The sequence below is a fragment of the Taeniopygia guttata genome, chromosome 3 (genome assembly GCF_048771995.1).
Source record: "Taeniopygia guttata chromosome 3, bTaeGut7.mat, whole genome shotgun sequence".
NCBI classification, from domain to species: Eukaryota; Metazoa; Chordata; class Aves; order Passeriformes; family Estrildidae; genus Taeniopygia; species Taeniopygia guttata.
This window is the reverse complement of record NC_133027.1, coordinates 28,228,033-28,254,509: the sequence shown is the minus strand read 5'-3', so window position 1 is coordinate 28,254,509 and position 26,477 is coordinate 28,228,033. Positions and strand designations below refer to the sequence as shown.

The following is a 26,477-nucleotide window of genomic DNA, read 5'->3' as shown; positions in this document are numbered from 1 at the left end:
AGTCACTAACTGAAAAAATTAAGCTAGAGCTACATTACATTATGTAGAATAAAATCCTAAATTTAGATTGTTCTTATTTGGCAACTTGTTTATGTTACTTTCAAATAGGCCACCATATGGAATGCTTCAGAAATTTTTATGGGGATAAAACCTCAGTTCTTTCTCACTTGTACTTGGCATGACCTTGAGTATCTCACTTCTCTTTGACGGTGCTCCCATTGCTCTGGCTTCATCTATTTATATTGTTAGCATTTTCTCTTATCATGTGTACAGACTCACAGATTGTGAACTGGCTATTTGATGTTACATTCATACAAATGATAATAACAGTGACAGCAATAAATGTATCAGGAGTGTGATTCTGAGTCTATAGGAAAAAAGGTAACACTTCAATACTGGTTTCTTTGCCAGAGAGAAATCGGCTGGAAGCAAAGTGTTTGTTAAGTCTTGTAAATATATGTATCCTTTTAAGGTTTGAACAGGGTCAAGGAGACATAATATGCATAAAAGCTGAACTAGTATTTTTTATGGCTTGGCACATTGTATCTGAAATGATTCTCTTCTGTGAAAGTTACTGTTCTAGAATCCCTGCAGTATTTCATTTCTCTTTGAGAGTTGTAGGGCACTGGCAGCAAAGTCATTTTCTTTTTAAGGCTTTAGTTCACATTCAGCCAAAGAAATTAAATTAATGTTTTTCTTCTTGTCAGCAAGAGGCACAAAGAGAAACATATTACTTATGGCTGCTATCTAGTGAGCAGTTACTGACTTCAAAAAAATAAGAAGATCAGTTTAGTTGTGCAAGGTCCCAGCATTCCTAATTGTCTGGAGTAAGAGAACAGTAGTGTAAGTCAGGCATAAACATTGTAAAGGTTGGAGTAACTTGGGTCTTTCTGTATGTCTCAGCATAGTGTCAGAGTCAGTGAAAACAATAAAATATGTGTCTGTCGCCTCTTTTACACAAATGAAAAATGCACTGTAGAAGATTTTGGGAGACTGAAGTTTGGTGTGGCATTTATATGGCAAAAAAGCATTTGAGTTCAGAGATGGACATATGCTTTTCAGTAATTTGATTCACTGACATCAGGAGGAAGAAGCAGGTTAGTGTTCTCTTCTGGCAAAACATCTCCCCAAAATGGTTATGTTTGTGGTAATACCAGAGGAAACTTTACAGAATCGGAACTTTACTCAGTCTCTACTGACCTGGCTCATCCTCAGTACAGAGTGAGGAAAAAGCAGGACATTTCTGGTTGCCATCTGGTCTGAAAACTCCTCTGGGGATGCACCAGAGCATGGACTCAACACATTTGTGCTCCACTTCCAGTGCCTCTTTGGGAAGGTATTTTCTCCTTCATCAACCCCTCCTTGTGCAAGCACATGGAATTAACTCTCCAGGTGGTACATCCAGGTAGGGCTTCCAGGTGCAGGAGAAGGGCAGAGAGAGAACTTTTTTGGCAGGTTTGTGTAGGGATTTTCCCATTTTACAAGAATAACGTTTAGGGTGGACATTCTCAGGCAGTTTGTGGATATTTTTTTATTTAGCTAGCATTTATCCCAGAGAACATTTTGCTTGCGTTTTCTCTTTTTTTTTTTCTTTTCCTTGTGTTCCTCTAAAATTGTTTGTGGGAGTTATTTATACTTATTTTATTTTTTGTTTTCTTTTAGTGCTTTTGTTTTCAGAGTTGAGGTGAGGGCCAGGTTGATGCGTTGTTTTTTTTCTGCTTCATCCAGCAGCCTTTCTTGACCCCTGCAGCTGCTGAGGCAGGTTATCCCTTGCTCTGGGTTAGCCGTGTCATGGATCCAAGCTGTGGCCATCCATCCCTTCTGGCAGCTTCCAGGGCCTTCCATGGCTAATGGCTTCTCCAAACTTCCACATGATAGGTGGGATCCTGCTTGTTAGCTCTTCCCTGGTAGGTCAGCTGGTGGGAAAGGGGAAGGTGACCCTCTTTTCCAAGGCTCCACTTTCCCCCACTCACTCCCCACCATCCAATTTTTATAGTGCACAGACACACATCAAACTTGCTACTCATAAAATAAATTTTATTACAAGGACATGACCTGTTTAAAGAGCATTTTCCTAAATGTTAGCAGGGAATTCTAAGTCACCCCTATGTTTTTCTCCCTTCTATGAGCTTGTGGTGCACTGGAGAAGTGGCTCAACTTTATGAGAAGCTACAGTGTGAAGCACTGCAGACCAAGGACATGGCTGACTCAAGAGACTAAGGCCTGAAGAAGTTACAAAATAAATAAAAGCAGTGTTGGGTAACTTTCTTAACAGATATTTATGATAGCTCTGTAAGTGCCAGGAAAGAATGAATAAAAGTACAGGAAATCAGTTAAATCAAATCTTTGGATGCAAATGCTGATTGCTGTTCCTGAGTACTTAATTATGGGATCTTAACTTTCAATATCACTTTCTTCAGAGAAGATGTTACAGTAGCTTCAATCTTTTTACCTCATCAGAAAACGTCAGGCATAGTACTGCATTTCAGGCTGTGGGTTGAGCTGTGGAGTGCAATGGGAGTGACTGAAGGCATGGGAACTGTCCTGTGGGCAGCATTTCATTGTCTAGAGAGGTTTGCAATCAGTGCTGGGTTAGAAAAAGAGCACAAAATATCTAGTGGAGCTATGAACTAGCTTTATCATTCTGGTGCTCTGAATTGACTAATTAATACTAACAAATGCATTAGCAAATGCAATTAGAATTGTTTTATAATTTCCTATTTTTTTTTAATAGATGGCCTTTTATTTGGTGTTATACTCACACTTCCAATGTTTCTCTGTACAATAAAGGCTGACATTTAAAGTCTTTCTTATGCAAAATATGGTGTAGGCTGTGACAAGCCAGAAGGATGCTGATGACTCCTGTGTGAGGAGGAGCATGATGCTGCTGGCAGTGGCTTCTTTCTTCTCATTGTTTGGGTCCACTTGGGTTTCTTTAACGCAGCCACTCACACCTAAAAGTCTGTGATTTTTCTGGCAGTCACTTGGGGAGTGAGTATGACACTGTTCCCAGAGGGACACCCCCAGAGCCAGAGCTGGATAGGGGAAGCAGCAGTCACTGAGCACAGCATAGATGCTCCAACACAGCAAATCCAATTCAGACCCAAACAAGCTGAGACAAATCTTGAGACCTTGCAGTGCCAGGCCAGTGTAGGGCCTGTATTCAACTGTTAAAGGCATAAACCACATTCATTGCAGGACAGTAGGTGTTGTGCAATTGTAATTTTCCTTCTGAATCCGAGACACACAGAGGGTGGTAACTATGGTATGCGGCCTCTGGGAAAGCTAAGCACTTCTGGAAATGTAGCAGGAAGCCTGATGAAATACATTAGACTGCTGAAATGGCTCCTTGGTATCTCTATGCATGTGACTGAATCCCACCCATAACGCTGTAGCTAGCAACCAAACACTAGAGAACAAAAAAATCCACAAGGCTGTACACACTGCAGATGGCAAGAATTAAACTTTTAATGAGTATAAATGTTCTAAACAGAATGTAACAAGTAAAAAACACAAAGCTGAGTAGATAAGGTCTATATTCAAGGTTGGAGATGCACTTTTTAGGCAGATAAGGATTTGAAAAGAATCTCCACCTTAGTCCAAGAATATAGGAAAATAGTTGGATTGTAGTAGAAATGTTTCAAGTAAACAGAACATAAATGTCAATGGTAGTGAAAAGGGATGGATTAAGATAGATATCACATTATTTTCATAAAAACCTTTAAAAATACAGTTTATAACTGAACAATATATAACAACCATCTTTATGGTCATGCTCATTGTATCCATTTCAGGGTGAAGGAGTAGGAATGGGAAGAGGAATCTGATTCTTACCTTTAATCGGGAGCTAGGTATGATCTGTTTTCAGCAGCATTGATAACTTACCACAGATAGTCATTAATATTTGTAAGATACTAGACAATGTAAGATGTAAATTTTCCCTTCTCATTTGTAATAGGTATGCTTGCCAGGGGAATATCCTGTCCTAAGAAAAAAGAAAGATGTGAAAATATGGGGGAAGTGACATTTTTTATTCCATCTACACTAGAAATTGCGAGTATGTTTCAATACATGTCCCTGCTTATCCTTAATATCTATTTTAGCTATCTGCTTTTACCGAGAGCTTTACTGTCTGTGCATGTGTTATGGAAGATATGTACTAGTAATAAAGTCTAGAGATTTTTTTTGTTTCTATGCAGGATCTTGCACTTATACAGTATAAGATGAAAATCAACTAAGGTTCTAGTTTTCATGTGGCGCTCTTAGTTAAAAATCAACTCTTACTTCATCCCCATTGACACCCATACGATCTTTCCAAGCATGTAGTATTGTTCTACATGATTGTTCAACAGTCATCTGGAACAAAGAATAAGTACTATACAAATAACACAGTCAGTAGAATGTTTGCACTAAGATGGTTCTTCCTACTAAGATGGTTCTTCTTTTCCCACTAATTTCTTTTATTGTGTTTTTCGCTCTCCAGCAACTATTATAGCTTTGTCCATTCTTCTGCCAAGATGCTCTGACTTTTTCTGTGGAAATGCTGGTTTTAAGTGTTTTAACTATATTGAAGGCAGTCAAATGTGTCCCCTGATAAATAAACTGACTTGACAGTGTTCTCTACTGCTATTAAATGAAGCTATATGCTCTCCTAAAATATCTGCACCACAGAAATCGTTGTGGATGCTAGTAATCCAGACAGATTGCAATGTTGTCTCATCATGCTTTTGGGAAATTTAAAGGAACAGGTTTGATTTTAAATGAGTTTTTCCTGGTGATTAAAGGAATATTTTTATATATCACAGTTTGTTCTTGCTGTGGTAGCTCACCAGCCTTCTCCCCTGACCACCACTATGGGAAAACTTTTAGTTTAGTGTTTCTCACATCAGCCAAAGGAACAGTAGCAGTTATTTATTAGTCATGATCATGGACTGGTAAGGCTGCCTTATAAGGAAAGACTAAGAGAACTGAGTATGGTCAGTTTTGAGAAAAGAAGGCTTAGGGGTGGGGCTTACAGGGCATTATTACCATGTTCCAGTATCCAAAGGGTGTCTGCAAAGAACATGGAGACTCTTTCTTCAAGGAATCACATGGAAAAAATGAGAGGTCATGAGTACAAGTTGCTCCTGAGGAGATTCTGGTTGGACGCGCAAGAAAAGTTTTTGCAATGAAAACAATCAGCCTTCAGAATAATCTTGACAGGGAAGTGATGCATTGGACAACATCGGATACTTTTAAGATTCAACTGGACAGGGTGCTGAGGCATCTTGTCTAAACAGGGTTTTGCAACAAAATGTTGGACCAGATGATCCTTGACGTTGCTTCCAATGTGGTATTCGGTGAAGCAGCATTTTTTTCCAGCTGACATTATTGCTTCACTTTTATAAGTCAGTCTGTGTTTAGAAGGGATTAATTTTTGTCAGTGTTTCCAAATTTCTTAGTGCTTAATACTAGAAGCGCTCAGCAGAGCCTGTAGGTGTAGAATGTACTACAGATATGAGAACAAGTTGAGGAAAAAAAATGTTCAATTAAATTTTAAGTCCTTTTGCCTCTACTAGTGTCATATTAAAACTACAGTGTCTCAACTGGACAAGAGACATGCTTTGTATGTAAAGTCAAGACTTTACTGTAGGTCTAATTAGAATCATAAATCTTGCCAAAAATGTATTATTATTCCAGTAACAGAAATTATAAAACTTACCATGCAAGTTATCCAAATACTGAAGTTCAATCATGCTAATAATAGTTTAATGCTTGAAACTTACAGACAAACTTTATACTTCCATTTGTTTCATTCAGGGAAGAAGGGTTCTGGTGCATTGTCGTCCTGAATCCTTTGCCAAGGGAATGCAGTGGGGGCTTCTTCTTTTCTGTACTTGAGGGGCTTATGCTAGGGGACACTTTTAAACATTTTCTAACATGTCCTATACCTTGTTTCTTTTGCTTTCTGTGTTACATCTGTATTTTTTAATGTAAGTGGTGTTTTATTTATGTTGGAAAATTGTCGTTTGTTACTCCTAAAGACATTTTAGCCCAGCTTCAAATGTATTATCTCTTCAATGACCAGTAGTTATTCAGTGATCATTTCCTGATAGCCTTGATCTCTCATTCTGTGTTTATATTTTTCAAGGCATCAACTGTTATCCAGTATTGTGTTCCATAAAACCACATAATTTATTCTATGCACAAAAAAATATGTCACTGGAATAGTACTTGTTTTCACTATCTGAGCTATATTGTAATTATTATAAAAAGAATAATCAGCATACCATTGTACAATGAAAATCAAAACTCAAACAAATTAGATATAAGTCTACTAGACCTAAAAAAGCTAAAACAAAGCTCCAGGCAAGCCTAAGACAAGTCCAGACAAATCAGGCTTGATAAGCCCCAGCCTATGGCCTTGCAATGTTAGAACAAACCCTGTAGTTTCTTGTTCAGCAATACCATATTTACTGAACTAAAAGGCTACAAAAGTGAGATACAGGATAAACTGTGTTGATATTATTTGTAAAAACTGTGAATATATGCTGAAATGGAATTTTTTACACTTCACTTGTTTTTTAACAATACATAGCCAAAATTACTAACACTGAGAATCAGCTGAGATAGCCCCTGTGAAATGATCCCTGGGGATTCTAGCAATAAACTATAAGGAGTAGGGAGGCTGGTCTTCACAAGAAATAGCAGGCTGATAATGATGTGCTCACAATTCTTCATTATGAGTGTTTTATCTGTATTGTCAGAGTTGGGAAGTGCAGAGGTCTTAAATTGTACTTTAAAAATTAAACTAAAGTAGTACAGAACATTTTATAACAGAGGGTTAACTGTGTTTAACAGCTCTCTTCTCCTGTTCTCTTGTAGTATTTTGTGAGCTCTTAACTTATTTTGTAAACTGTAATAACTTAAATCTTCCATTTTCATGTGCATGGTTCTCAGTGCAGTCATATACACACAGTCATGCACATATGAGCTAATTTAAACCAAGAACACTGGACAAGTAAATGAAGAATACGAAAATAGTGTCTGATATTAATCTGGATTTTTGTATCCTGGATTTTGAATGAATGCCTGGATAGCAGAAAAGCATGGCAAGGCTGATATTACAGGAGTTTACATCAGCTAAAGACCTGTCTTAACTTATCTCTTTATGTATAAGAACTATTAGTAAAAAGCTTAGAGAGATTCTATTTGAGAAAGGATTGACCAGATGTTAGCTTTCCTCTATATGAAATCTCACAGCAAACATGGATTATTTTAGCAAACAGCTGAATGGCGGCTTTTCATCAGCTCTACAAGGACAAAAGCACACACACGCACACACATTCCTGTTCCTCTTTTAATTCTGCCCACACTACTGGTATGTGAAGAAATGCATATAGTTTCCAACTGGGTAGGTTAATAAAATAAAGGAGTGTCTTAGTTCTAATATATTTTCATCAAGGCTTAGCCATTCTGGTTATTTTACTGTATTCATTGTAGCCTGATATTCCACAGATTAACCTTTCCTTTAACGCTGTCACACCCCACCAACTGTGATTTAGCAAGTACATAATTTATCACTTAATAAGAACGTCCATGTTAAGCACAGTGGGAGCTTTTACTGGCGGTAAAATCTGCTTTTCTCATAGGGAAAATAAAGACTGAATCCAAGTGGACTGAGAAAGTTTAACATCTCTTGTAATAAGAATGACCTTAGAAAGAATAGAACTTTTTATTAGCAAATGTTTAGTATGTGTTGAGATTGTCCCAAAACATTCTTTGAGAATAAAGACACTAATTTGACATACATTAATTAAAGTCAAAAATTTCCAGGGTAACACTGTGTCCAGAGTAGTTAAAAAGTACTTTTATATAGTCCTCATTACACTTATATTATTATAGTCAGGAATAAAGCTCTTATATAAAAGTCCTTACTGTCCTATGATTCCATGGTGTTTTCCTTTTTTTCTGTAGACGCAATTAGTTCTCTATTCTGTTAACTCTTTACAAGTTAAGAAGAAAGATGAAGAAAGTTGAAAAATGAAAGCTGAAAAGTTGCAAATCTTCCAACTCCAATCGGAAAAATCTGAATCTGTTTTGGGGTTTTACATGCAACATTCCTCCTTTGTGAAGAAGGATGCCTTGGATTAGGGTATATCCAGTTCAATATGATGATAGGGTCACCTTTCCAAGGGGATAGAGAATAAATTTCTTCTGTTTCCTTCATTCTTTACAAAGTCTTGATGTATCAGTTCATTCTTCCTTACATTTACCCCTGTGACTATAAATTATAGGTAATTATACATTTATAATTATATATCAAATGGCTGATATCTTTAAACCAGTCAGACACTCTTGTAAGCCTATGGTAAATTCTCATTGTTAGTGAAAATATGGGGCTGTTAAAAGTTAACATATGGATAAGGTTATAACTTTGTGGTTTGTAGCTCCTGTTCTAAAAGTAGTCCTCCAAAAGAATGGCATTATTAATTATACTTTTAAAATTCATTTTACCTTTGCAAAGATATTCAGTATAAATTAATGATGAATATGGAGAAGTTACTGACTATCAGAACCAGAAAATTTACTGAACTAGGGACTCTTGGATTATATAATGTACCGCTCTTTTCAAATGAATTTTTCTCTAATAACTATTTTCATACCACTCTAAATTATATTAATAACTGAATGATTTCTCCCATAATCTAAGAAAGACTGCAGAAAGAAAACTATATCTCTTGTTATTTCAGATTATAGATCTGTAATAGGGACTCTGATTCTGATATGATAAGAACAGAACTTTAGATGAATAAATGGAATACCCTTTAAAAAAATATATATATACTCAAGTGTGCTAATACTATTATTTTCTTTTTTATCTATTTTTTAAAATAGAACTAACATTTCCTGACCACCATGGAAAGCTATAATGTATTTTTACTTTATTCCATGTGAAATTTTTCTGCAGAGTAAATAAATTTGCTTCATTCTAGGCAGTACCTCCAATGAGAAAACAGAGGAGGAAAAAGAAATTAAAAAAGCAATGTGGTATGCTATACTTGTAGCTTGGGGAAAGCTGCATTGTCAGTGTTCTAAAATCAACAATCATAGCATCACCTTTGGGAAGGGTTTTAGAGATAATAATCTGAGAAAAGCTCTCAGGAGATTTGTTTAAATTCCATAGTGGCTGCTTTCTCAAGTTCTTTCCAAAGAAACGTGCTTCAAAGTATATCAGGAGAAGAAATTTTCAGTAGTATTAGTGATGAGACAGCTGACTCATATTACTTTGAACACAGAGCCATTTGTCTTAGGACAATCAGTTTAACCCATTAGTGAAAACACAATACCAAAAATATCCATGCTGATCCAACATAGGATCCCAGAAATCACTAAGAGTTCACACACATGTGCACACAGAAGTCAGTGTTCTTTCTTTTTATCTCAATTTTTCACATTCCAAGAGCAGTAGAACACATATTTATTTATGTATGTATTTATTTAACATCATACACATTGATTGGTTTGTCTGCTGCTTCATCAGCAGCATCCACAATCTTCAGACTAGATGTATAACCCCACAGCAGATAATCTACTTTCATGTGATACCTTCCTTTTTTCAGTGTTCCTTGGGGAATTGTTGCATCTGAATATAAAATGATAAAAGTTTGTTCTTGTATATCTTAAGAGAAAAAAAAATCAGTTAAATAAAATATTATTTGTTTTTTTATATTTTGTCTGTGAATAACCCTATTTAAAAAGGCAAAAAATATACATTGGATTCCAGTAAAGTGAAATTTACTATCCAAAAGGTTATCTATTAGAGAGTAAAGTATGATAAATAATGAATTTTTTATTTATCACTCTAGAAAAATTCCCTACTGCCAAAAATTTAAAGCTTTAAGAAATCATGTTATAATGGTAGATATATTTAAAATTAATCACTACTCTCACTCATTTTTTTCTTTAAAATGAAAAAGGTTCTGCACAAGTTTGTAATGCTAATACTTCTCATGAAAGTCATGCCTCAGTAGTGCTGGGGTCATGTATTTCACTGGAAATGTCTCTAATAATTCTGAAGATGTTTAAATTATCTGGTTTTCCTTGCTCTTCCTTTTTTCCTTTCCAAGCTGGCATATGAGCATCGATTAAATGAATTATAAGGTCCATGTTTGATCGATTTTTCATTTCTTTAATTTAGACAGTAAAACTTTCTATCACATTTGAAGTTAAGAATTATGATTGGGATAATAGATGTGTGATTCCATTGGAAGTTAAAACGGAAAAAGTTGCCTTGCAAATGTCAAGGCACCTTGTGATCCCAGATGATTAAAACTAAACTGTTTGCTGTATGAATCCCAAGGTACTGCTATATCTCAGCATCCATGACATTTAGCCAGTGACTTTTCATAGCTTGTTAATAATGTATAGCAATCCCAGTGTAAATTTGCAGTGACAAATCTGGCCTGTTACAGTAGAGCAGTTAACTAGATTTATTTTGGCCAGAAAATTCAGCTTTGGAAAAAAAAAATCATGACTAATGTCAAAAGAGATTGCACATTTAAAGACAATTTTAGCTAAGGCATTTGCTCAGGAGATGTTCTTTTCATATTCATCTATTATTCTGTCCAAGATCCTAATTATCTGACCTGAAGGTATTAGCAAAATATTAACAAAGTCATCAGGGTTAACATTCACAAAAAAATTTTATGGTGTGGACTGGTCCACAAAATTCATTGATTCTACCAGGTTGACTGAGTCACATAAGCAAGTAAAGGTTACAGCATGAACATTCTCTTCTAACTACAATTGCTGTTAATTATTCCTCCAGATAAACCTAATAAACTTCTGTGTTGTAGAAACCATGTTTTTTCTGAACCTCATATCTCACTGATACACAAATAATTCATAAGCTGTAAAAGGTCACAAGGCAATGAAGAAAGAGAGGGAGAGAGAAGGAAAAGAGTACAGGTAAGAAAAAATGGACTCAAATGGTGAAATACAAAACAGACTCAAAGAGTAGTGAGTTACAAAGAGTGAGTTGCAAGATATAAATCAGTGTTGCAGAGAAAAATGTGGCTGATGTTTGGATTCTTGTAGATTTTCTCTGAGGCTGAAAGTTTACTAACAAAGGAAAAAATTACTGTCACTGTACCAGGAATTGTCATAGATCAAAATCCTTCATTTAATTCTCTCTTTTCAGTCTTTTGTTCAGCTATTGCTTTGGCATATGCTGAAATTAAGATAATCACTCCTGATAATGATTGATATAAAGGCACAGCGCAAAAGGGATTATATTTGCACCACAGTATGTCAGCATCTTATATGAGATGAAAAAATCTGCAGGGAATGACAGAAAAGAGAAAGATCTTTGTCAACATCCCTAAAACCGGTCATAAATAAATTGTGAATGCATTATTCTTACAGCAAATGAGTACTATTTTTTGCTGCCTTTCAGTACAAAACTATTGATCTTATGTTGATCCTTCTGTAAGTTTAAAAGCTCAGACTACACAGTGCACCAACTTACTTTGTTAGATAAGCCCTAGGAGTTATTTGCTGATAAACCTAGATATGCATTTACTTACAAAAACGTACATTGTTTTCTGTTAGACGGTAATCAATATACAATATTTGCAGTGATCATACTCTCGTATGAAAGCTATCTAAAAGCCGCTGTTTTTTGTTTGCAGGACGTTCATGTCTTAAACAACACATAGAAACATCTTCCAGAATGTTTCAGTTATGTTTATTTCTATTTATAACAACAAGGACTGTATTCCATACCTACTTAAACTTTCTAATATCAGTTGTATTTAAATACTACTGTTTCTGTCCTTCCTAATGTTCTAGAAAAAATGACAGAAGGGAAGTAAGAATGTGGAGAGGCAGAAAAAAAAATGCATTATTTTAAAGGAATAGATATGAAGGAAGGTGGGAGTGAACAAAAGATTAAGAAATTATTGAAGTGTTTGTCACATCCTAAGTGTTAATTTCATTAAAACTCTTAATAAAGCATAAAGCTGGTTGCAATTTTGGGAAATTTGTGAAAGCTGCTGATACTAAGCTGTTGTTTTAGCTTACTTCTAGTTGCTTATAATTGTTCAGAATAATTTAGTTAATAGCATGGCTGCCTTTGCAGTGATTAAGCACTTTTTATATCATATCATGCTTTTTGAACAAACTGAATATTCTGGTATTCCACTTTTTACAAAAAAAAATATAACACATCAGTATATTAAATGCTTCCAACATTCTAAAGTGTTCTATAAGTTGAATGATTGTCTGACATGGGAAAAAGAGCACCTTGTACATATTGATATATGTAAGACCTGATACACTAGACATCTGGGAAAATTTGCTCCCTTCAATTTGGTTTTTTCTGGTCTTTTAATTTTTTTTTCTTAATATGCTCTGTAGACAGTCTGAAGACAAAGGTATATGAAGAAAACTATTTAAGATTTCAGTGAACAGAATCATTCCTCTGCATTCCTCATTCCACTGAGCATAGGAGAATGTTAGGGTGACTAATGCTGTGTATATGAAGTTGTGTTCTAGCTACTGGACTTTGACATTTACAAATAGGATCAAAGGACCAAACAGTATCTTCTCAGTGGATTTTAAAAAATGTTTTTCAACCAAATAACAGGTGGGTTTATGGAGCACTCATTAAGGTGTATTTTCCATGCTTTTTCTCTCATATATTATGACTCGATATTTGAAAAATAGTGTGTGTGCATCCATTTGTTTATTTTCCAAGCAGTGTGCCATAGCTGTCATCTGTAGTTGATGTAGATTTTGACAAATCTGTTCTGTTATTATTTTTGTGGTAGATTCCAAATTGTCATTACTCAGAGTGTATTCCATACAAAATAAAACAAACATAGTCTAATAGTCACAGCAAAAATAAACCAAAGTATAATTCCTGATACATAGTGTAATAATCCCTCAGGAGGTGTCACACACATGTGTTTCATGGTGCACCCTCCTCTTTTGCTGAACAATGTGGAAAGCTAAGGTAGGCACTGCAGGTACCTCATTCTAATTATATATGTTGAATTCATTCACTGTATCCCCTTGAGGAGTCGGTGACTGTGACTACTTGGATTTACTCAAAGATACTTGGGTAAGGTTCTCATCTCCCTCTTAAGTGAGGCAGAAACCTTTATGCTTTTCACTAGACCCAAAAAAACATACAAGGTGTGCACCACCCAGTCAGTAAAAGGAGGTTTTGAAAACATTGTTTCATGTGAAATATATCCATGTACAACACCTCTCAAAAGAGTAAATTTCATTAATACCATCATGGGACCATGTTTTTTAGAACATATTTGCATATATCCATAAAGCTGTGTGCATATACACAAACATATGTTTCAATAATGAAATTAGTAGGATTTTTGAACTTCATTAAAAGTCTTGTAAATCTTGTAATGTATATGTTGAAATCATATGGAATTACTTTGGTATCAATTATCACACAGAAGTTACAACCACAAAAATACAGAAGTTTTTTTTAAGAAAACTAATATTTTATACCTACAATAATGATTAAAGCTTGGGATCTGAAGATTAGCTTTTATGCTGTTGTTTTTATTTGATAGTACACATTTGTCAGCAAGCAGCTTTTCAGACATAGGCTGCAGTTACTTAGCTAAATTATTTTAGTAGACAATCTCCCAAGAGTACATAAAAAAAGGTTTGTATTCACATTGATAGAACCGGTACACTCTAATTGAGACTGTTATGCTTGATTTTGGTCCAGATGTGAAATTTTTGGATGGGTTTTGCCATCATAAATCCCTTAAAAGATCAGCATGTATCACAACGTGAAGCTTGGAAGTGTTCCAGTATAATACCTTGAAACAGAAAGCAATATTTGATGTCTTAATACACACATTTTAGACATGTTTCCACACAAGGTATATTTTATATGACATTTCTGCATAGTATAACCCTTTGAAATGTTCTCTTCAGGTGTCTTGCTGGATTTTCTGGACAATTTTGTGAGATAGAAGTTAATGAGTGTAATTCATCACCCTGTCTACATGGCTCAACCTGCACTGATCATATCAATGGATACTCTTGTAAATGTCAACAAGGTAACTGCCATATGACAGAGCAATCTTAAACAATAATCGTTTTGAATTATCACTGTTACTAGCGAGAAAATTGGTAAACTATATAAAGCTCTTTTGTTATATATGAACTATACGGTACAAAAATGCTATCTCTTTGGCAAGATTTTTGAATGAAATCTAAAGAGAATTAACTACTCCAGCAAGCATATGTGAAAGGCTTCAAAGTAAAGCAAGCTCACTGAGCTATTATCTAGAGGCAGGTTTATTGTTTATGATCTTTATTAATATAACTTACTGACCAAGCTGTCAAATTGCTACTGTTTAGCAGCAAAATAATTTCACTACCTATAGAATGAGATTGACTGAGGAGAAATTCTGAAGACTTTAACTAACATTTTTATTATTATCCTTAGTGTTGGTGTTGTAAGGCATACCTGTGCTTATTTTCCTAGCTGGGATTAAAATAATTTTTAAAATTTTTTTTAGTTAAATAATTTTAATTAAAAAATATAATTATTTAATTTTTTAAATTTTTTTCATTCTATTACAAATAGAATGAGGCACTTGTTTAAAAAGTGGGAAGTGTTTTCTAATTCTGACAGATATCAACTAAAACAAGTCTAGTGGCTTATGAAAATATAAGAGATTTAGTATTTATACAAAAGCAAAGGTCTCAATCAGCCTGCATTGTCTTGCAATCACAAATTTAATCTGTTCAGGACTATTTACAATCTCCTGTCATGTCTACTAATAAAAAGCCTTTTCTCAACATAAATAGGATTTCTAATCCATATACATAAGTAGAATTCTGCTCCATAAGTCAGTGTTAAAATAAGAAATATATGAGTACCTGCCTCCTGAAACTTTAATTTTTTCAGTTTAAATCTATTTACTATCTTACTCACTTCCACTGCTGAATGATTTCTGTGATAGTACTGACACAAGGCTTCTTACGGGCTATTTTAGAGATAATTTAGATATATTTTAGATTATAAATATTCTGTTAACCCATGCTATTTCCATATATCTGATCTAGTTACATTGTGCCAAAATATATTCACATTTTTGGTTTCAATTTACAAGTAAAAACATGCTAGCAATCTCTCCTGAAGTGACCATGTATACATTATACTTCTCTAGAGTCTTTCTCCTCATTCTTGTTCTACATTCAAAAGAAAGAACATAGCAAATTGAATATTAATATATTTGGCATTTTTTCTTATTCTGAATTCATCTTAATGCAGCTTACAAAATTATATGTAAGCAATGTTTTTCAAAAAAGTATGGAACATACTGAAGTAAACAAATGCATGTGTTTAATGAGAGTCGATTTGGCAGTTTATTACTTTGTTTAATTGCTAATAAGGAATGATTTTCTAACATGTAAAACTTAAATATAAGTATCTTTGGCTTACTAAAGGCTAATTATGTGTAGGACTATGTTGATTACAGCTTAATATTCCTTAGCAACTTTTCTTAATGTCAAAGAGATATTCAATAATTCAGAAAAACATCATAGTTCTGATATATGAACCAATGAGTGAAAACTTTTTGGACTTTTTCATGCAGAATTCATGAGAATAAAGATCTTTCCAATCCTAAAAAATCTGCGTCATGACCTAACTTCAGTACTACATATCCACCTGGTATTGCATATGGCCATATCCCCCTCCACCAATACTAATGACTTAAAAATTTAAAGACGTATTTTTTAGTCATTAAAGATCTTCACCCAGAATACATTGCCAAGTCTGGTTTTTTTTTCTTATTTTTAAAGTTCATTAAAATAATACATCAAATATATTTTAATACAGACATTTAAAAATTGCTCACTAGCCAAGAACTGTGATTGCTGTCTCTGTGCAACATGGAAACTCTTGGTATAAGTAGGAGAAAGTTCTTTGGGGCTTTGGAACTCACTCCTACAGCTAACATGTTTTAAATACCTCCCAACCCAAGCATGGCTGACTTTCTGTTATGTTCCTTTCAATAATACCATGTGCTAGTAGGGGTGAAAAATCTGTAAATCACTTTTCTATTAGGTAAAAACACAGAATAAAAACCACATGCATTAAGTATATACATATTTTTTACATATCTTGAGGGGGTTTTTTGTTAATTAATACAGTATTTTCCAATGTTATTTGAGCCTCTAAAATGTCGGAACAGATGAGGTTACAGCTCTGAAAAGGGGTGAATTTGGAGAGGCAGGGGAACCTTTGAGAAGAGTAACTTTTTCAAAGTTGCACATCTAAAGAAAGGGATTAGAAGAAAAAAATATCATCCAGAGAGAGAAAGTAGAAATACCTAGGAAAAAAATTGTCATTTTTTGCAGGTTTTGACTGTTCACATATAATAGATCTTATATTTCTCTTCTTAGCTTCACCTATAGAAATATGGAGCTGGGATTGGGGATTCTTTGGTCTATAAAGGCAACAATGGGAAACAACTGGGCAGATAGTCTGATATACCCCTTAACAGATTCCCTGTTGTAATTTAATGAAATGGGAAAGGGATAGTACCAAGACTGAAATAGGAACAAGGCAGATGATTGCAGCTTTCCAAAAACCTCCAGAGAACAAAGTGAAGCATGTGGTGACAGCATATGATACCAGGAAAGGAAATGGATTTAGCTCTGACAAATGCATTTTGTAATGGATCATGAATTTTGTCAGCTATTGTCCCAGTAGCAGCCCCCATACCCTTAGAATAATAGATGCATGTTCAGGTTCTGTGGCTGCAGCTTCAGGCTGTTCAGGTGCAGAAGCAGTGCGGAGAGATGTAAACTCTGTTCTAACAGCACCTCAGACATCTCAAAAGCAGCAACAGCAGCTGTTGGAATTAATAGCAGGCTCATGGATTAAGTCTTTAACTGGGCAGGCTGCTCTTCACCAGGGCAGGTAAAGCAAGACTGGAATGTAACAGGTGAATCCCTTTGATGCATACTCTGAGGCGAAGTCTGAACAGTGACAAGTAGATTTGTAGCAGCCAAGGACTGCTAGGGAGCTTGTGAGGCTGTTGCGGTTGTCTTTGTTAGTTTGTTTAGAAATAGTAAAATAGAGAAAAAAACAAATCTGTAATGGGTTATGGGAATATCATGGCAGAAAGTCTGGTGCTCTTCATTAACTAGCCATATTTTACAGAGTTTTGGGTTTGTATTTATCATGCAAATGGAGTGATTCCATTTCAGTTTAGCCTACAAGGAGCGAGTTCGAGGCAGGATTAAATTACATGATCTAAAGCACAGCTTCAAGATGAGAATTTAGCCTCTAATTTATGGTGTACGTACTTGTAAAGGAGATTTTAGTAAGAAATGCTTATCAATAAAATTCCCAGTAATCTGACTAATGAACTGTGAGAAGACGGAATCTCATAGCATTTAAACACAAAGTATTTGCTCAGAAAATCTCTTCCTCATTGATCTGGTACAGTAATCTCAGAGTTTTCCTTTTTAGCTTCTTCTCTTTATTTTTTTCTACTCTGAGAAACCACAGCCCAAAAAAGTTCATATTCATGCCTTAATATATATCTCTATATATGTGAGAATGGATGATAGTCACCCATACCTTTTTTCCATTGACACTCAGTAAGTGGATGTAGATTTTAATGAGTCTCGCTTTGGGGTTTGCTTTGCTTTTTTTTTTCTGACAGGATGGGAAGGCCTCCATTGTGAGTTGGATGTTGATGAGTGCATATCCAACCCCTGCATACATGGTATCTGTGTTCAGAAAGAGCCCAGCTTTGGTTACTCCTGTTTTTGCAAGCCAGGATTTGTGGTGAGATGCTGGAATTCTTTCTTATCTTTCCTTTTACCTGGCTGTTCAACATTGCACAGAAAATACCTATTCTTTTTAAGCTTGCTCAGAATTGTTGATATATTTCTTGAATGAAATGGAATCACAGAAGTGACGTATGCTTTGTTCAAGGAATTCACCAGGAATTTCTCCCTGTTCCAGCGACTCTTGGTCTACAATTTTGTAAAGTCTTATTTTACCGTAATGGTAATGGATCTTAACAATGTAAACAATCTGACTAAATTTACTGACAAACTATCTTGAGAAGGAAAAAAATATCTCATAAAAATTAATATCATTTTTGAAAGGTGGTTTTTACAGAATAGAATGGGTAACATTGATACTTCCCACAGACCACAGTAACTGCTGCCTTTTTGTCTTCTAAAGCAGATTGGCTTTCAAAACAATGTCAAGTAGTCATGAAGGATACATCACTTAAAGTCCATGGTCTTTTTATATGGAAAACAGTCAGATCCTTATGTTACAATAATCTCATTTTTTCCTTAAATATTCATGCTTATCTTACATGAACAATTATAATGCAGAAGATCAGATTCACAATTTTTTTACCATTTATGTCTGACCAAAAAAACCACAAAAAAACTTATGAGTACCAAATAAAACCACCAGAGAGAAAGATCAAAATCTGTTTCGAAAAATTATTTTTTCAATTAGTGCAAAATTTATTGGTAGAAGTCAGTGTTGTGTGATGCTGTAGAGACTAGAAGTACAAATAAACCAAAAACGGGTTAGAAGGAAGATAGAGTCATTGTTATTCAAATTACTCTTCTGAATGTTAACCTGGCTTAGGGAATCTTTGATTTACTTATTGCAAAAGGTTTGAATAGCATATTTGGTGAGTTACCAGATGCTAGCTCTGCTTGTTTTCTTCCTGTTTTCTTCCCAAAGTATTCATTAATATCTCAGTAATGATGGAGCTAGATAGATATTTGACCCATGGGGGCAGTTTTTCTATTAGTACATAGCTTGAGTATTAATTGTACAGCATATTGCAGAACAAGCAAGCCTTTGCAGAAGGAAAAGTAACAAGCTTTTGAATCAGCTTAAATTTAAGATGTATCATCTTTGCTCTTTATTCCATTATTCATTTTTCCATCTTTGGTCCCTCCAATTCCACTATGCTTTGGGAAGAAATACAAAAGTAAAAAAAAAAAAACCACCACAGAAACATTTTTAACATACCTATCTTCAGTGTCAAGGATAAGAAGTTATGGTCTAAACACCTCAAGAGGTATATTTGTTAGGTCCCAATGGGTTCTGGTTCATAATCATGAGTAGGTGTGGAGTGGAAATAGTAAAACTCACAGAGAAATAAGTATTCAAAGAACTCCAGCTACAGTGTGTATGTAAATCTTCTGTACTCTGTGTCTGTACTGCTACCCAAAGTATGGATCATAAAGCATGGATTGTGAAATCTCTCATAAATTTTCAGAAGAAAATCATAGTCAGTGGTATATGAAATAAGTGTTTACTTTTTAAGTGGAACCATCGATAGACACATACCTACTTTTAAATACAAATCTGCACAAGCTAAAAGATTCCATCCCCCTGCATGGAAACTGTTAAGGCATTTACAGGCACTTTCAGTGCTATCAAATTTATCTATGACTACTTAATGTACCCTTCATGCACACTGGAGGTTATCCACATCTGCTTTGTTTCTATGAGTCATAAAGTCGCAATCAAATGCTCTTTGCCATTAAATGCAGTAGTCATAAAAATGTACTAATCTGTCACAGGAAAGTCAGACTGAAACATAAGTTTTATAGGATTAAGAACAATTATGAGCTTGCTCAAACTGATCATTTGTTCTATATGTGAAATTAGAAAAGAGCAAGAAGGAAATGCATGAAAACTGACACATTAATTGGCCTGTTTTTCCTTTGTGTTTTGGAATACTGATACAGTGAATGATTTTATAAGATGCCATGAATTTACCAGATAGCTTGTCTGCTTGCCAAAACAAATTAAGAAGTTGATTGAAACAAACATGAATGCATCAAAATTACTCAAAACCCATCAATTTAACCTTTTCTGTTTTAAACCTCAAAAATTTTAAACTACTTGTAAAAAAAGTCATTTCAGTCGTTTCATAAATTAATATAATAATTGACAGAGATCTCATAAAATATAAGTTGTCCCAAGCTCTGTGTGAGTAGTTAGTCAGGTAGACAAGAAAGACTATTTAGGCATTTGTCTGAATGAAAGTGTGTAATGAACAGGAGTGTATAAGAAGGCTTGGATTTTTTTACATGTGCTCCAGTTGCAGGAGAACATTCAGTCAGAAATTATATAATGATAATATGTTGTGAGAGATGTCTGTCTTCAGGGATGACAGTGAGTGTATTTTAAATAGTTATCCAAATATGTATTATCTGTTTAAGATAGCTGTAAGCTGTCTTTCTTCGTGTAGCCTATTAGTTCATTGCAACAGAAGTGAAAAAATGAACCCAGGCCTGACTTTAGCATATATTTATTTCATACTTCAAGAATGCTTTTAATTCACATAATTATTTCTTGCCTTTTTTTACAGACCACTGAATTTGAACATTTTTACTTTATTACTAGGGAGGACATTTCAGACTTTGCATGACTTGTTACTCTTGATAAAAAAATAGGAAATTAATGCCTGGTCCAATTAGAGACTGCCACTATATTTTTTCTTTTCTAAGCATTAACTGTGAATGCAAGTTATTAACAGGCAGCTGTGTGCAGATTTGGTAGCAACAAACAACAAACAATGGGCTTGCAAGGCAGAACAAGCCATAGATTATTAGACAGCTAAGACCTCTGTAAAACGTCTTTTTTAAACCTACATTCTAACTGAAGATTATTATTTTAACCACTTTTTATTACTGGTAACAATATTATCTTTAATACTTTGCAATTACAAGTCTGTAGGGAAATTATTTTTCTTGATTATCAGAGTCAAAATGCCACTCAGTTAAAATTTAAAATATCCAACTATACTATTAAATTAGTTAAGGAATATTTTCCACATGATATTTCCTTTTGAAAGTGTAAACACCTTAATATAAGCAAACAATATTTTAGAATCAAAAGAATGCAATAATTGTAACTAACATTTCTATGAAATGTAAATGGCCTTCAAAAAGTGTTCTTTTTTTGAAAACTCTCTTTCAGGGACGAAGCTGTGAGCTTAATTACAATGATTGTCTTATACACTCCTGTTCCACTGGGTTTCTTTGTGTTGATGGAATAAACAATATCACCTGTTTACCTACTATGCCCCAAAGCAAGAAAACTCTCACTGAAGTGGCTGAAGTGTTTCCTACTGAAATTTTAGACAATGACCTTCCATCAGCACTGGCTGTATCTATGGAACTTTGGTCTAAACATGTTTCTCCTGATTTACATTCAGGAGAAGTGTCTGAAGGTGAGTGGAAAGAAATTCTGAACGATACATGTATCAAACTTTATCCTTGTTAATGCTTCTAAAATGGTAAGAATATTGGAAATATATTAATTTCAATTATTAAGACCCCTTCTAACTATTTTTTGTATTTATTCCAACATCCTTTCTTAATTGCATTTATATGTAACTGCAAAATTACTCTTTTCTCTCAAAATAATTTTTCCCAGTATCTTTCACGTCCAGTAAGGAAAACTCCACTTTCTTTTAGCTGGGTTTTCTGTTTTCCAGAGTCTACAATTTCGTATGACTCATATTGTGTTTAATCTCTGATTCTAATGCCAATCTTCCCTTTTTCCTTGGCTAGTCAGCAGGAGAGAAAGATAATTTGCCTTATTCCATGGGGACTTTGATTCTTTTTTCCTAGTTCATGTCTTTTCTGAGTGCTTCTTTTTCTGTGCACCTAGATGATTTTATACTAATAATATATTGGACAAACCTCTCAAAGTCTCTGCCATTCTAGTTGTTTGTAGTGATGTTTTTGGGAAGCCAAAATTAGCATATCCTGTTTAAAAATATTTGCCAAAAAGTCAAAAGTAACAGAAGTGTAACATTTCATTGTGAAGATTGTACTTTCATTATAGCCTCTTCATTTTACTAAAAATAGTATTACACAGGTAGCATGTATGAGGCATTTTCTTTACAGATAGTTTCAGATTTTTTACTTCTATAACTCTGCAAATGGATTGCTTGTATAAAAAATAAGCTGAGATCTGTTTTGTTCTTTTAGTTTGGTTTTTTTTTTTTTGGTTGGTTTTGGTTTTGTTTGGGTTTTTGATTGCTTTTTGTTTGTTTGATTTTTTTAATTTGGGTAAATGAGTTCTAGAGAATATTGGGTTTTGGTATACAGAATTCTCTTGAGATTGATTGATTGAGTGATTGACTGAACTGCTTGGTCTTCCTTTTTCTTCACAAGAATCACATACTCATCCTCCATTTTTTGATTGATATTGTCTGACTATTTTCCTTCAAAGACTGTCTGTTAATCATCATTTTCATCAGTTATTTTCTTTAAAGAGACAAATATAAACCTGAAAAAATTATTAGCTAATGTTAAACAGCTGACAACAGAGAAAATTCAGCTAATACTGGCGACAAAACTGCATGATCCAGGCATGGAGATCAGTTGTTCATGAAGTCAGGGTACTTTTTGAAACATTCAGCTGAGTAGTGTGTCTCAAGAACTACTTTTCACTAAAACAGATAACAATAGTTCTGAGTTCAAAACACATCTATTTGTAAAAGTAAGTGAGATTCTTAAAATATTTTTTAAAACAATCTGATCAAGTGTTCTTATGTAGATCTTCTTCTTACAAAACCTTCAGGTATAAAGTTACTGATGGATACTGAAAAGTAATCATTGTTTGAATACCCTAATGATGAAATTTCCTACTTGGTTTTATTGGCACAAGTCACATCTGTACAAACAGAATTTTGTAAACTTTTAAGGACAAACCATTTATTTTTACATACCTGTTATCCTGCTTCAAGTTCTGCCTTATACAAGTATATTAACTATACTGTACTGAAACAAATATATATATATATATATATACATCTATAGTGTACTGACTGCTGTGTCTGACAAAGAACTCATGAGTGTGCCCTGTTACCTAGATTGCACGGTACATCTGCAGTGGAGTAGGTTCTGGCCTTTATCAGCTGGTGTTCTGTTGAGTTCCTCATTTCTATTCAGAGAACTTTTTGAGGTGGTGGGGTGTTTTTATGCAAAGATAAAAGTGTCTGTCAAAGTTTCCAGGTGCTTGGAAGAGATTTATTGTCACCTGACAGCAACTGCTGTGGCACCTGCTGCCATACCTGTCACAGATGGGTATTCTTCACCTTGTGCCACACAGACTACTCGGTCAGTAGAGAAGCAGGTTGGAGGCTGCTACAATGCTGACAGAAGATCAGCAACTGAAGTTTCACCTCACTACATTAATTTTTTCAACATTTCAGGTGTTCCTTTCATCATTCTTACATCTAAACTCAGGAGGTATTTCTACAGTTATAATACATAAGTATAATCAACATTTTAAATGTAAAATAGGTACAGAGTATACACAGGTATATATCTGTGTATATCTTTTGAGGTAATTTTTTTTTTTTTATGTAGTACAATTAGCTTGCTGCTTCTCGTTTCACAATGAGACAATTGATTGATGCATTTTTTAAAAGCAGTACTACTTTTAGAACATTGCAACATTTCAAAAATAAATTCAAGGAATTAAAAGGACATAGAAAAACCTAAGAATTCTGGAATTAAGTATTAGGGAATATTGAATGGTTTGTTCTATGTTTTTATACTATACTTTTATAAAACAGAAGGAGTACCCATAAAACCAAGGAGAGGATTTTTGGTGTTTTTTTGCTTTTCACTTTGCTTGAGGATCTGTCTTGGAAAAAATTATTTTATATCATTGACTTAAAGCACTTAGGGGGAGAAAAGTATTCTAGACCAGGAAAGATATGTATAAAGGTGCCAAAAGACAAATAAACCATATTTGTGGGGTATAGAATACAGTTGTTTTCCTGTGAATGCTTGTCTACATAGATTTCATTCTCGGTATGCATACATAAATACACAGATCAAATTAATACTGCCAGAACTGCCTCCTGATACTGTGCCTATACTCAAGAGGTCATATTGTCTGAGCATACCACTGTGGATTTCCAGCTGATCAAGATATGACCTAAAAGGAATTTTATTTGCATTTTTTGTTGTTGTTGTGGTTTTGGGGAGTTTTGTTAGCTTGTTTGGGTTTTATAGTGACCCACCCAGATAACTTGCAGTCTCTGGAAAAAAAAATGGGTAGTATGTACTTTTCATATATTTTAAAATATCTATTATTATCTGAAAATCAATAGATATATTACAGAAAGTTCTAAGATACCTTAGAGTAGCAGGGATCTCTAGAAAAGGGCTATGAGAGATGAGATATATCTGTCAGAAAAAAAATTTTATGTGGTCTCCAGGTGTGCTTCTCCACTGCCATGACATTGTTTGTGGCAATGTTTTGTAAATACATTTACTCTTAGAAATAAAGTATTTCTTGTTAGAGAAATTCTTTCATGTGGCCAGAGGAGATGACCTAAGTTCTTAATCATATGTCTGTTAGCACTATGTGAAGTTCTGTATGACTTTTTCAGTTTCCCATACTCTGCCAGCAAGTAATTGCCCAATAAGCAACAATTGACACAAATTGAATGCCGGGAACTTTCCTTCTTTCCTTCTTTTCTTCTTTCCTTCTTTTCTTCTTTCCTTCTTTCCTTTCCTTCCTTCCCTCCTTCCTTCCTTCCCTCCTTCCTTCCTTCCTTCCTTCCTTCCTTCCTTCCTTCCTTCCTTCCTTCCTTCCTTCCTTCCTTCCTTCCTTCCTTCCTTCCTTCCTTCCTTCCTTCCTTCCTTCCTTCCTTCCTTCCTTCCTTCCTTCCTTCCTTCCTTCCTTTCCTTCCTTCCACCCATCCTCTTAGGGCAGCCAAGCATTGAAACAAGTTGTCCAGAGAGATTGCAGTTTCCACCCTTGGAGATACTTAGACTCAAACTGACAATGTCCTGACAAACCTGTTGTAGCTGACCCTACTGTGGGGAGGTGAGATTAAATTAGATAAACTTCAGAGGTCCCTTCAAACCTCAGTTATTCTGGGATTCTGTGGTACCTTGTAATGGTTAGGACAGAATTTCCTTTCAGACATTGTTTATAAAGACTTAGAATTTACTTCTATGCAAGCATCCAGTCACCAAAAGTGGGATTCATCTTACCTATAGCTATCCATTCATTAATCTGTGTAAATCATATCACTGTAATAAATGAAGAAAAATCACACCATCTGCTTTAGATGACTGTTCTGGGATAGGATGCAAACTTTTCTCCTTTCCTTAATATATACTATTCTTCTTTTTGTACTTTGGGTTTTGGCAAAGGAATTGAATATTGCTTGGAATGTTCTGCTTTTGTAATGTATGTGGATCACAGAGCTCACAAAGACATTTGAAAGACAAAACCCGACAGAACCAGATATGAATGCTAACAACACATCTGCTACTACACAGCAGCTAACTGGATTTACTTCCATTAATAATGGAGAAAAAACATACATTAAAAAAATACTTTTACTGAAGTGGATTTTCATCCCTCTATTGAGTCACCTACTTTCACTGCTTGTGTTCAATATTTCATTATTTCCTTCAAGATTCCCTAAAGTATCAAATATGTTCTGAACATATCACTAATAGTCAAATTGGTACATTACTACAAAGCTCTTCCTGTTCTGTATTATTTTGTTTAAAATCTTGCTCTGCAAATATTCCAATTTTGAATACATTTTGATTAAACACCCCTATCATAAAGTAAGTATCAGGGGTTTCGATTTTACACACTGCTTTTCTTGGTAATGTAATGCTTTTTCAGCATTCTCCTTAATCAAGTTCTATTCAATTACAGCAAGGTACACTTGGTTTCTGAAAAATGTTGAAACTACATGAAGCATTTGCCACCTAATCTGTCTTCATCATATTGAATTGTTTATGTTATATTCACTGGATATCTCATCACTCTCATTATTCCTTTAAGCTTTGTCTTTTATCAGTTCAGCCAGACATATTACTATTCATTCCATTGTAATTTCCCTGTTCTCAGTATCTGTAATCATATGCTGTTTTTAAACACTTGCTATTATATCTGCCACATCAAGAAGGTAATTACTTTTGACATAATGAAGTTACTAGCTATATAGGTTAGCATGGAATTTCATGCAAAGTGAGTGCTTTGAACACTGATGTATTTGCACTTTATTTGTAATTGATAGAAGTTTGAACTTGGTAATTTTCCAGACCTCTTTCACAAGCAGTCATTTTCCCTAGAGTTCTGAAAAGAAGACCTAGAAGAGTAATCACAAGCCTGGCCTATTTCTGGTCTTACTTAAGTGCAACCTGCTGCCCTGCAGGCAAAAGCATTTTGATAGCCTGCAACTTTTAAGTGCATTTTTTACTCTGCTGTGTGCTCAGACTTCTAAGCAAGCCAGATGTATAGGAAAATCTGTGGGAATTCTATGTAAATGGCTGTCACAATGAGAAAAAATTTAAGAAATTAAAGTTTCATTTAAAAACTATACATAATTTGATATTTTCTAGGTTTCTGTATCAAAGTAAATTTAAATTCCCTTTTGAGC

General features: G+C 34.6%; 1 protein-coding gene across 1 annotated transcript in view; it reads left to right on the top strand.

Moving 5' to 3' along the window:
- The window catches only part of EYS (eyes shut homolog), a 765,693-nt gene that overhangs the window by 409,074 nt on the left and 330,142 nt on the right, over positions 1 to 26,477 (top strand). Inside the window, exons 31-33 of the mRNA XM_072926499.1 lie at positions 13,957 to 14,081; positions 17,712 to 17,836; positions 21,020 to 21,272. Coding sequence (XP_072782600.1) covers positions 13,957 to 14,081; positions 17,712 to 17,836; positions 21,020 to 21,272 — 503 coding nt within the window. The remainder of the gene's footprint in view (positions 1 to 13,956; positions 14,082 to 17,711; positions 17,837 to 21,019; positions 21,273 to 26,477) is intronic.